Source organism: Schistosoma mansoni (assembly GCF_000237925.1).
Source record: "Schistosoma mansoni, WGS project CABG00000000 data, chromosome 1 unplaced supercontig 0135, strain Puerto Rico, whole genome shotgun sequence".
Lineage (NCBI taxonomy): Eukaryota > Metazoa > Platyhelminthes > Trematoda > Strigeidida > Schistosomatidae > Schistosoma > Schistosoma mansoni.
In genome coordinates, this window is record NW_017385993.1 from 645,708 (window position 1) to 658,402 (window position 12,695).

The 12,695-nt window shown below is 34.9% G+C and overlaps 1 protein-coding gene and 1 non-coding gene across 2 annotated transcripts in view; both read left to right on the plus strand.

Annotated features, from left to right (window-relative positions):
• Positions 1–8,014, plus strand: part of Smp_176060 (ubiquitin ligase E3 alpha-related) — a gene marked incomplete at both ends in the record, with an annotated part of 75,075 nt that extends 67,061 nt beyond the window's left edge. The window contains 5 exons of the mRNA XM_018791679.1: positions 996–1,224; positions 3,018–3,450; positions 6,019–6,152; positions 6,210–6,381; positions 7,882–8,014. Coding sequence (XP_018645194.1) covers positions 996–1,224; positions 3,018–3,450; positions 6,019–6,152; positions 6,210–6,381; positions 7,882–8,014 — 1,101 coding nt within the window. The remainder of the gene's footprint in view (positions 1–995; positions 1,225–3,017; positions 3,451–6,018; positions 6,153–6,209; positions 6,382–7,881) is intronic.
• On the plus strand, positions 2,128–2,194 carry Smp_tRNA_01167_Gln_TTG.1.1. The gene has a single exon. It is a non-coding gene (tRNA).
• Positions 8,015–12,695: the final 4,681 nt, after the last annotated feature.

Below are 12,695 nucleotides of genomic sequence, written 5' to 3' on the forward strand. Positions count from 1 at the left end.
CTACGGCCGTGTAAGAACATTTTAAGATGAAGAGAAAATTCTTGACTTTACTAAGTAGTAGGTTCATAGTTGTTTCATGTTGATACCTGACGGGTATTTGCAATGTAATGTACACCGGCTGAATTGAAATAACCTGTCCTAAAAAGGTCATAGTTTCATTCATTCTTAATTGAATGTTGAACTTGCTATCATCTCTTATATTCTGTTAGTGTACTTATTTCGAACCCTACCACTTTTTATAATTATCTGAAGTGTAGCGTGTTATATCATGTGGCCGAGTGGATGACTTGTTAATGTATGACGTGATAAAACCGCGAATCAGAGAACAGCGAATTATAGATATGGACAGTGACATACGGAAACCGTACGAGCAGTCTAGAGTGCGTATCGGCTCTACTATCTGCCTAGCCCAGTCAGTTAAGTCCAGAACATCAATAACAGCCTCTGCAATATGAATCATTATTCACAAACATACTGAGTTTATATACCAAACAGATAGACCACATTGTACCATCAAATAGAAAATAACATTTGTACAAGAGTTAGCCAAATGTGGCTGTGAATAAGGGGAACAGTAATCAATAGACTAGGGATAACTCAAGAATGGTAAATTGTATAATAATAGTCTATGAGTCAAAATAAAGCTTATAATAAGAGGAACATGAATATGAATAGTTACGTTACTTAATTATACAATAGGAATTATACATATCATTTTGGTCCATCAATAGTTCTCAAAGTTACCATTCACAATTCTCTTCAGGATACAACATAGCAAATTTTGTATCAATCCACATCTTTGTCAATTCTTGCGTGTTACCTAAAACTTCGGTTTGATTTCAATCATTTACATAGGTCATGCTTATATTTCGTTACTCTTTAGAAAATTTAGATTTTTTTTCAATTTGTTATTTTTGATATTGTGTGTGTGTGCTGTATTTCCAGAATTTTTCAGTATCGATTGTATGTTTTTATTGTTATTTCATTTTGTCAAGTTAATTGAAGTATGGCGTTTACTACGTGATCTATCCGGTCTTTCTACAATGAATTCATCATTTTCTATGAATGATGACAATCATAATTATGATCCACAAATTATGGCTCTATCATTAGGTTTATTTCTACGTGCTAATTGTGTACCATTTCTACGTATTGCTGCTTTTGTTATACATAAAATTACAGGTGTTGATGTGCCAAGTGATTTGCATCAGTCAACCAGTTCAGGTAGGTAGATACTTATACTTTGTTTTTATCCGCATATGTTCTTTCTTCCAAGTTGTTTTTTTCCAGACCATAATGTTCGCTATTGGATTACTTAGTTAGTTACCATAGAAAAATAACTTTCACGTGACATGTAAGACTGATGAAAAATTCTACAGAATCAGGACATGTGCCTAGAATCACTTTTAATTCGAACTGTATGTCCAACCTCTCACCATTCCTTGGTCTTAAGTTCCTTCAGTAGTATGTTTTAGGTATTTTTCATGATTATTATTCAATTTTTGTTATTATGACCTTTCTGTTTTTCGTTTTTCTCCATATCTGTCAAGCGGACAATTATCTTCCATAATTCTGACCTATAAATTATTTTCATCCTTCTTTTCTTTTCTAACCATCAGATTGTTATGTAACCTTGTTTGATATTTGGATTCTCGAATCACTTTATAATGCAATCTTTTCTATTCTTCTATAGACTCATATATATTCACCTAACTTACTTACTTACATTCGCCTGTTACTCCCAATGGAGCATAGGCCGCCGACCAGCATTCTCCAACCCACTCTGTCCTGGACCTTCCTTTCTAGTTCTATCCAGTTTTTGTTCATTCTTTTCATGTCTGTCTCCATTTCTCGGTGTAATATGTTCTTTGGTCTTCCTCTTCTCCTATGGCGTTCAGGATTCCGTGTGATGGCTATATATATATATATATATATATATATATATATATATATATATACCATACAACTATAAATACGAATGTACAGCTTAAGTGGATGATTTCGTCGTAACAAAGAAATTATATACTTTGATCACTATGAAACGATTATTAATTGTAAATTCACTTAGTATTGTTTGTTTGAATTTAAACTTTCACCCTATTGCACAAGCAACTGGCTGCCAGGACTCAGTAGCTGAGTGGATAAAGCAATGGCGTTTGAAGCGAAAGGTACGGGGTTCGAGTCCCAGAGTGAACATCAACTCCGTGATGCAGGTACATCCAGCTGACGAGTCCCAAATAGGACGAAACGCGCGTCCTGGAATCCATTGTTAGCCACTATCTATCTTTGCTTATATATGCGATTGTACAGCTTTAGAAATGAATTCCCCGAAAAGAAAACTCTTTTTCGGACTTATTTTTCATTATATTTCCGGCTAGTTGATCATTATTTTTTATATAACTTATCGATTTATTTATTTATTCAAACACATAAACATCAGTACAAGGGGGCACGGAATACATATGCGCCACACTTCATCATTAGATTTATGTGAGGGATGGGATACTGCCGGGTGCCCAAACTGAAGCACATGGTTTTCTTATCGATGAAAATATAGAAGCTATAATATCAGTTGTAATACGAAATCTGTCTTTAAATTGAGCTAATCCCAATTCATAATTATCAAAATAAAACACACTAGGATTATTCAGTAATTATTCTCGTTTTTGGAAGTAGTTTGGGGTAGATAGTTGGGATAATTTGAACTTAGATTTCGTGTTCGTTAGCGCACTTCAGAAACGCCTATGTTTCTATATTCTTAGGTGGACTGTTGCTCTCTATGGAATTTGAACCCGAGTCACGCTTTTTCAGTTTTAGACATTGACATAAAGTTATTCAAACTTCCACCAAGGTCCTGTAGCATTGAGCTATTGCGTCACTCAGAATACTACAACTTTATCGGTAGAATTCGAGTAACGCTATGAAACTCCATCAATATGTTATTAGTCATTACTTAGTTATCATTCATCTATATTAACTCTTTCATTTTCTTCAATCTCTCGTTTCTTTCTTTCCAGATACTATGAATGAACATAGTCTACTGTTAGCGTACTTAGGCTTACCATTAACGCCTAGTGATCTGTTAATCTTGTTAACATCACCTGAATCCAACTCGTTCAATGTATCACCACCAAACACAACAGCATCAACAACATCATCATCGACAAACTCATTAAATTCTGTTCAACCTGAAAAATTATTACATATTTCTTTGTTATCTGAATCATTATGGTTAGCACGTTTAATAACAAGTTGGTGTTTAACTGGTCGTCAGTCATTAAGTCGTCAAATTTATCAATCATTAATCAATCGTTATGTAACCAACGACAAAACAGATAATACATTATCAATAATACATGATTTAATCCCTTATCCAAATGCACATTTACCAAATTTAATTCACTTGCCAAAAGAATATACTAATTTACTGTTATTAGCTACAGATATGGAGTAGGTCTTCTTATTTTTTGTTAAAAAGTTTTTATTCTTTTTCATTAATTACTTACGCCTGTCACCCCTCGTAGGAGAGCATAGGCCGCTCATGTATATATCTGTTGTGTTCAGTAGTTCGACTCAGTTACGATATACAATCCGAAAGATATAACAAACTATGCATATGAGAAGTTTGAAATAGTTTGGAAGGTTTAGTTGTCGAATCAAAGTATCATGTACACAAAACGTAGATACATCTACGTTTGCTTTCCTAATCCAGACAAGGACGTGTAGGCTTACACCTTGAAGTTGTTCATGATCAACTTTATTCAATAGCTCACCTCGTTTATGTCTCACTTATCATCTACTTTTAAAATGATGTGTCTCTCAGGCTTCTGTTTATCTGTATACTTTTTCTAGACCTTCATAGCCTATTACCCCTTCCTGGAAAGTTCTGTTTGCCTTCAGTTGATGTGGATGTTTTATCATTATCAGTACATCGGTATTCTTTCTTGACAACATTTTGTAGTCCCCGAGTGTATTGATCTTATCTGTGTTATTCTGCTGGCTAGCATAATGGTATAGAAAAGCGATCGTACTTTAAGATATCAGTCAGTCAGCTACAACGTAGGACCAGGCACTCTAAGATATGTCAATCTACACTTCTCTTTTGGCAAATATGCATCCTATGCAGATTGACTTGTTATTCATATTGAGTCACAAGCATTTTGAGCACTGTTAGATAGTAGCTTACAGCGGGACTCAGCACTCACTGACGAGTCTATAATAGGATGGTTAAAGGATGGAAAGTTGGGCATAGTGCATCCAGTTACCCTTTGATTTAGTAATAATGACTGGTATATTGTTCAAGTAATACTGTGAGATAGAGACTTTAAAACTGATTGCATATACTTCTGACTATGATAGCATGAATACTTAATATTCTGTCACATTTGTCTATAGTTTAGAAAGGTTCTGCTTTTTTTTGGAAAATATAGCCTTTGTAATTACAGTCTATGTAATCACAATGTAATTTGGTAATGACTTATTTTAGTCATTTGAAGGCTAACACAATTATTTGTTGCATAAATTCTACTCATTGTCCTAATTTCTATTTTAATCTGTCACGTAACAAAATGTCAGTAATGCTTCTATTCATTGAATGAACTTGACGTTCGACCTTTTTTCCGATCGTAGTAAATGGGTAAATGGGATATCAGTCAGTCAGTCAGTTATATGCTACTAAAAACATGGCACATTTATCCAACAATTCAATTTGATTGATTGTATGATGTAGATTCTTCAATGTTTCCTTAATTTTTAAATCTCTAGTCTCTTATATTTTTAACACTTATACTCCCATATACTCTATAAAGGTCTTCAGGCAAAAAGTCAATCTCTTTCAAATTAGATGAATGTATCCCGTTTAAGTTTTCAGTATTTTAATGTGGAACTGTTGTTTTGGCACTTCGTATGTTATGCATTAACCATGGTTAGTGTAAAGTCTGCTGCCTACGTTTTACTTACTTACTTACGTCTGTTACTCCCAATGGAGTATAGGCCGCCGACCAGCATTCTCCAACCCACTCTGTCCTGGACCTTCCTTTCTAGTTCTATCCAGTTTTTGTTCATTTTTCTCATGTCTGTCTCTTTCTCCGCGTAATGTATTCTTTGGTCTTCCTCTTCTCCTTTGACCTTCAGGATTCTAAGTGAGGGCTTACCCATTTTCGTTCCTTTCTCCCAGTCCATGACATCTTCGTATCCAGTGTTGTCCATTTCTACCTTAGCATTGAGATCTCTCATCAGAATGGTCAGGTCCTTGGTTGGTCATTTCTCGAAGATCGATTGCAGCCTATCGTAAAATTGGTCTTTAGCGTCTTCATCGTAGTCGTTGGTAGGCGCATAGCATTGGATGACGTTCATTGTAATGCCGTCTCTCCTTGTTTTGAAGGAGGCTTTCATAATCCTTGGTCCATGAGATTCACATCCAATAAAGGCATTTTGTGCTTTTCTGGACAGCATCAGTGCCCCTCCTTGTGTATGTGGGGCGTTTTCTTCTTCATGATCTGAGTATAACAGAAGTTCCCCTGAAGATAATCGTTGTTGTCCAACCTGCGTCCAATGTGTTTCACTGATTCCAAGCACCTCCAGGTTGTATTTTCTCATTTCTGCAGCAATTTGGAAGACTCTTCCGAAGGAACTCGGCCTTCATCATGAGACGTCATAATTATTTCTTCAACTCCCAGGGCAGAGTTTAAATGGTTTGAATAATTTCTTCTGGTTAGCGTTTTTTTAGCGAGTTGATTTTCTACGGGATGGGGTCGCTAAACCCATGCCCAACGTTCCTCCTTTGTGTGGACTTGGGACCGGCAGTAGCTCCCAGAGGAGCTACAGGCGGAGTTCGCCTACCTTTTACTTTTATAGAAATTAAGTATTTTACTGATCAATGTACATAGTTTATCGGCCAATTCATTCACATTAATCGTATCAGTTTATAGAATTAATCAATATCTCTACTACACACTTATTATTTATTTGGAAATTATTTTCCCTATTTGAATTTGTCTTCTTTTTTCTTCGTTATAGCTGTCATGCAGAAGGTCATACACATAGTGATTTAAGTTTATGCCTTGTTTGTGGACATTTAGCTTGTTTATTCTGTTATGGTTGTCGACAATTTGAACAAAAAACTGATTCAAGTATATTTGGAAATGGTACAAGTACAACAATAATTTCTAACAATAATAACAGTAGTAGTAGTAATAATAATAATCAAGAGTTTGCTGTCTATCGTATGCAAGCTCATTCTAGACGTTGTCATTCCGGCTATAGTCTTTTACTGCGTATTCATTCATGTCGTGTAATTTTATTGTCGGATCAAGCAAGACGAATTACTGAGATGCCTGCACCGTATCGAGATTCTTTTGGTGAAACTGATCCTGATTTACGGTAGTTTGTTTGTTTGTTTAATTTTTTTGTTCTTATCTATTACAATCCACTTTTTTGTCGATATTATAATTACTACCAATAAATGAATATTGTACTTATGCTAAAACACATTAAACTGTTTATATCTGAGAATAAATAGATGTAATCACTTAAAAAATAAAGGACTGAAACAACATAGATTCTGTAAGCAATGATGGATAGTGGTTAACAATGGAATCCAGGATGCGCGTTGCGTCTTATTTGGGACTCGTCAGCTGTATGTACCTGCATCACAGAGTTAATGTTCACTCTGGGACTCGAACCCAGTACCGTCCTCTTCAAACGCAATCGCGTTATCGTTTTATTCTACTGATTTTCGAAAAATGATGTTATTGTATTCAGTCATTTAACAGCTAGATAGTTATATCAATTCTTGCATAAATACTAAACTGTAACACCCATTGGATACGTTGCCATTTCTCTTGTTTTGATCAAATAGGTAATCTAAAGAACAGTAATTCTTACTTTGTTTTTAAGTTAAGGTAACTTTTGAAATAAAACACCACTGTTCAAATTGCAAAATCTTGTCATTAATAGTACTATGAATTGATATGATTTTACACCCGACCGTTGCTGCTACCTTGAAGTGGTGGTCGGGCTAGCCTATCATGATGAACCAATCGAGCTATACTGGCTAGAACAATCGTTCCTCAAGGTCCTACCATGCCAGACAGGTCGGCTGAAGAGCGGTAAGACTAAAAGCAGCAAACCCAATGTCCGAAGGTGAAGTCGTACTACTGACTGTACAGAGGTGTGACGACAGTAAGGTGTTTCCTTCAGACAACCAGTATAACAGCGATGCTGCCTTCCCACAAGGAGGGATGGGGTTAGAAAAGGTTGACCCTAAAAATGCACACCTCGCCTTATCCCACGGATTTCCGTCTCCGACGGTAAGGTCCTTTAAAGAACGGAGCTAACACAAAAACTACCCACAAAAAGGTCGTGTGTGACCGACCTCAAGCAGTTGTCCCTTTGGCACTGCGATCACGCTCTCAGGTCATTAAGGCCACTTCTAATCCAATTTCTTTTTCAGGTACCTCTAGAAGAACCCTTCCACGGTGTGGGCAACCGGGAAGTGATAACTGCCCTCATACATCTGACAGCACTCAAGACTGACATATTGTAGTGTTTTAAAATGCCAAATGTTAGTCAATCACAAAAAACACTACATCAGTAATATAGTTGACAGTCATATAGGAAAACCCAAGTAAATTCTTTTACTGCTACATAATCAACTGATTCGGTGGATACTGCTTGTCTGTGTTAGGATTAGTGACACTATCCGACTGACTAGATTGAATTACGTGAAGTGAAGTAATTGAATTAGAACATGGTACAATGTTTACTCACCTTACGTAAACTAGACTGTACAAATAGTGAAAATGAACAGAACACTCTTTTCATGCTACTTAATGTCTTGCCTTTATCGTTTTATTTTGTTTGTTTTTTTTAAATATCCAGCCGTGGAAATCCTCTATTTCTTGTGGAATCTGAATATAAACGTATTAACGAATTATGGATTAGTCATCAATTGGCCTCTAGTACATCATCGGATTTGATTACACCTTCAAATTTGCAATTTGGTCTATATTAAAAATAATCACAACACATAAGAAGAAGTGTCGGTCAACAATCTACTTTTTTTCAAATCATCGTCATCATCACCGTCGACAGTAGAAATATTACTTCATTATCTTGTCATTTGTCATTATGTGAATGCTTTCATCACTCAGTACTGTTGGATCGGCATGTCAACGGTGTTAGCTAGCCCCATCCTCCCTCTACCCCCCCTATCTTATCAAGTCATTCAACTATCTTTCTTGAATTTATATTTATACATAAATATACACATAGAGTCTTGTTATATGCTATTTTTTTGGAATTCATGAAGTGACGATCTCTCTCATACCATACAGGTTGTTTGTTATCTGTAAAATTTGAAAGGACTCTTTTTTATTTTTCCGTTTCATCTAGTTAAAATAAAAGTCTCTGTTGTGCGCCTACAAATGCGCTTATCTTGATGGAACGAACAGTGATTAATTTTTTTTTAAAATTCTTCATTCTTCCTTTCCCCTATTTATCGGTTACTCTTTTTTTGCATGGTTTTTCTAATTAAGTAGTGTATATGTGTGTTTATGTGTTCCGCAGATGATGTGTGTAAAGTCTAGGATCCATTAGCTCTATTCCCTCTTATTCTTCTTCTCTATATTCATCATTTCATCTTGTAAACTTGTTTGATTGTGTGCTAGTTTATTTATTTATTTCTCATCTTACTAACTCCTCCCCCCCTTTATCAGTACAACTTATCCTATTGTTGTGTAATATTTACCCTTGAAGAAAAAAAAGAGGCGAAGAAAGTAGCTATTTCTCTGTATCTCTTCATTCTATTTTTCATCATGTATACATCTTTTGTTTGGTAAGATCCGTTTCTGTAAGGTATTCTTTTGATATCTTCGCCTTCTCTACCTTCTTTCAATATCTGCCATAGACATATTCAAAGCATACGCTTAACGAACATCAAACTTAATTGTACTGAACTAATTTTAATCTGTTTGTTGGGTATGTGTAAACACTAGTTGGAAAGTAATAATAATCACTTTCGAACCTACTCGTTTCGATTGTCTTTTTCTCTCTCTCCCTTGTTCTTTCTTATTTCATCTACCTTAAAAGTTTAGTTTGGAAATATGCTCACTGAATTCTCTCCTTCATCCATCTACCCATTGGTGTTTCTTTCTTATACTTCTCTCTTTCTCTTCACTTATTATTTGTAATTTTTCATGTTTCCCCCCCCTCCTTTTTTTATGTCGAAATAGTACACATATACATATTTTGTTAAATACATAAAATTTTCATAATTAGTTTATTGATATGCTGTTTTTGATGTCATTTGTATGATTGATATGTTTTGTTGTTTGGTTAGTTTGTTAGTTTACTATGATTTCCATCTTTTAATAATAATCCTAATTGTTATATCGTTGAAATCATGAGTCAATTGAAGCTAGACTACTATTGGAAACGTGGAAGCACTGTTTGATGGCCGTTTCGTTTTATTGTAGGACTCTTCAGCAGTGCGCATCCACGACCCCGCCTTGCGGGACTCGAACTCAGGACCTACCAGTGCTTCCAGATTTTCCATGGTGGTCTACCTTCAATTGACTCATGATTTCAACTGTATAAAATTACTAAAATCTCCACAAAACCTCTTCTGATAATAATTCTAATTGTTTATTTTGAGATTCTAGTCTTAATTTGCTGTATATTTTTTATCAATCAGTCAGTCATGATCAACTTAGGACTAATCATATATGTACATCGGTTCAATTTATCCCTACTGTATAGCGAGATGAAATTATCAAGAAAAATATAGAGTAGTAAACATAGTGACTGTAGTGGTGGTAGTGATAAGCAACATTTAGTATGAGAATATATGCGATTTAAAAAGATTTATATGAGAATCCAAGATCGTAGGGGACAATAAACAATATACACATCTGCCACACTGTATGCAAATTCGTGAGTATTTACTGGTTAAAAGTTTTAAAACTATGAAAAAAGCTACTTTACAACATCTTGTAGCATTGAAAATTGCCCTCAAATTTATGTTAATCATATCTCCATCCAACTCTTAATACTTAACTCCAACGTTGTGGAAATTTTTATCGATGGAAAGAGGATATTGAAAAAATACATCGTTGAACTCAAAAACTGTCATAATTTTAATCCCTCTTTCCTTAATTTTGGTGTCAGATGACCTTTGCTGAAACTTTTCGCTTACCCTGAATTATGTTCACCTTCATAATAATGATTATTATTGAGGAGTGTTTTTTTTTGACTTTTTAACGATCTCTCGAGGCTTAGTACCCAAATAATAACTAATCCCTTTAGGTCAGTTTGCATTCAGAAATTCCTAAACACATTGAGGTACAATCCCAAAATTTCTGAAATCCGTTTCTAACTTTTCAAATGTAAGATGTTGTTATCAAACTGGTTTCCAACACTAGGTGCCAAATATGAATGAATAACAATACTACATTAGATACATGGATCACAATTAGTTTATATTTGACATTTTTGCAAATTCTTATTAGTGTATTGTACTAGTGATCGGTGCCAACATAATGCATGAAGGATACAATGATATCTGTCAATTAGTAGATAAGATTCTTAATCCAAGCTGAATAATGTGTATGTTGTAAAAATAGTGGTTTAGTTTAGGATCAAGAGAGTTCTGACAAAGAACTAACACTAGGTACTTAGAGCTGTCGATTGACCTTTTCAATCACTTCAAAATAAATCAATATCACATATGCCCAACCACCGACTGCCCCGACGTGCAATGTTTTATGGTGTAGGAGTAGGTTGGAAGAAAGCTAGGGGCGGCCAGACCGAAACGTGGCGCAAATGCATGAAGTCACTGACAAGTGGACTGAGCCATGTTGGTAGTTGTAGACTACCTGGTTGGGATTAGCGAGATGATAGCAACCGATGGTTAGAGACCTTGAATGACATGGCTCAAAATCGTTTGCAATGACGAAGGTGCATCCACTCTTTGTGTTCTACCAAATTCTAATCTTCTGAATTCTTCATGTCCGTATCCTTTTTCTCTTTCCAAATTTATTTCATTGTATTATACTCCTTCAATAACATCTTCAAACCCTAATCTTTCACATTAATGCTTATACTCTTACTACTTCTACCACCATGGGATTTGAATCGACAACTGGATCTCTGTGCTAATGTCGTATGGCAATTCGGACTGATGTACGTACGTACGAAGTTCTACGTTGTGACTGACTGACTGACTGAATATCACAGTGAAGATTCTTGAAACTGTTTTATGCATCTCGAAACCAGTGGTTTCATGCACTAAGGCTTTTTTGTCCTTATTAAACTTGATCTAAACTACTACTAAGGGTTATCTTAAATATTATGTATGCGCTTATTCACTTGGCAAATTACTTGCATATGAAGTTAGTGATATTTATCAAATCCGAAATCAAGATAAGTCTCATGTTCATTTTTCGATGATTCCTATGTATACAATTAACTGTTCATTTCTATTATCTAAATTACAGAATAAATGAAATGATTGATGATAATTTTGCGATCTGCCGTGAATTCTTTGGTGTTAGACACATGAACCACTAGATTTCCACCTTGTCTAATGATATCATATTCACATCGAGATTTGAAAGTCTTAGATGTTATTTCGTTTATGAGGTAACTTTGACACACTACTAAGAAGTCCAAGGGTGAAATGAAACATCTTTCTAGTGCTCCCTATTGATTCTTCTGTTGTCGTCAATACATGATTAAAAGTAGACTCGAAATGAACTTTCTACGCAAATTTCTTTTAAAATATTATTGTAGTTCAAGCCAATCTCATTTGGAATGATTAACTTCTTAGTAATGTGATATGTTGCTCTCAGATGCTAACCATATAATGAACAGTCTGATACTGGAAGCGTAATGTTCAGTACTTACTAACTCAAAGAAACGATTTTTGTGTGATGAATGTAGTTATTGAAGCTGATATATCCAGATATGTTCTTCATCATGAGTAAATAGACATATCCTTTAATATGATTCTCACTTAATTGATTATAATTTGAAGATAGTTATTTCGTTCATGTATGAAAATTCCTCATCTGTGCATGTACACTCAAGGAAGTTCAGACTTTATGTTAAGTACATCATCTTTAGACCACTGACTTTGGACTCCACTAGTTCACCGTTTTTGTCAGAAAAATACCAACTCAACGAGTTATCAAGAACAATTGACTTATATTTGCACTACATAGACTATTTTTCAGCTGTCCACTATCTTGACTATATCTTCACTTGATCACGCTGGAAAGTGTTCACTTGCACAAAAATACAAACTCTTAGAGTTTCGGCTAATATAAATAGTTTCACAAAAGCAATTGAATGAATTAATACAAAACAAGGTGGTCATACAATTTAAACAGTAAATAACCTTTTTGAAGAACTTAAGTTTTATGTTATAATCCTCCCTCTGTATTATGAATTTAATTTAATTCAATCCCAATTATATTCTTACATCTTGTCATTAATAAAATTCTTTTTGTACATGTAATATGATTTAATCAGAAGGGGTTTTTGTGGAGATTTAGTATTTTCATAGTTGAAAGAGTGAGTCAATCGAAGCTAAACCACTAAGGAAAACCTGGAAGTACTGGACAGTCGTTTCGTCCTATTGTGAGAGTTCAAACCACGTCTGTCGTGAGAAAGGAACTCACTGAAAACAATTGGTG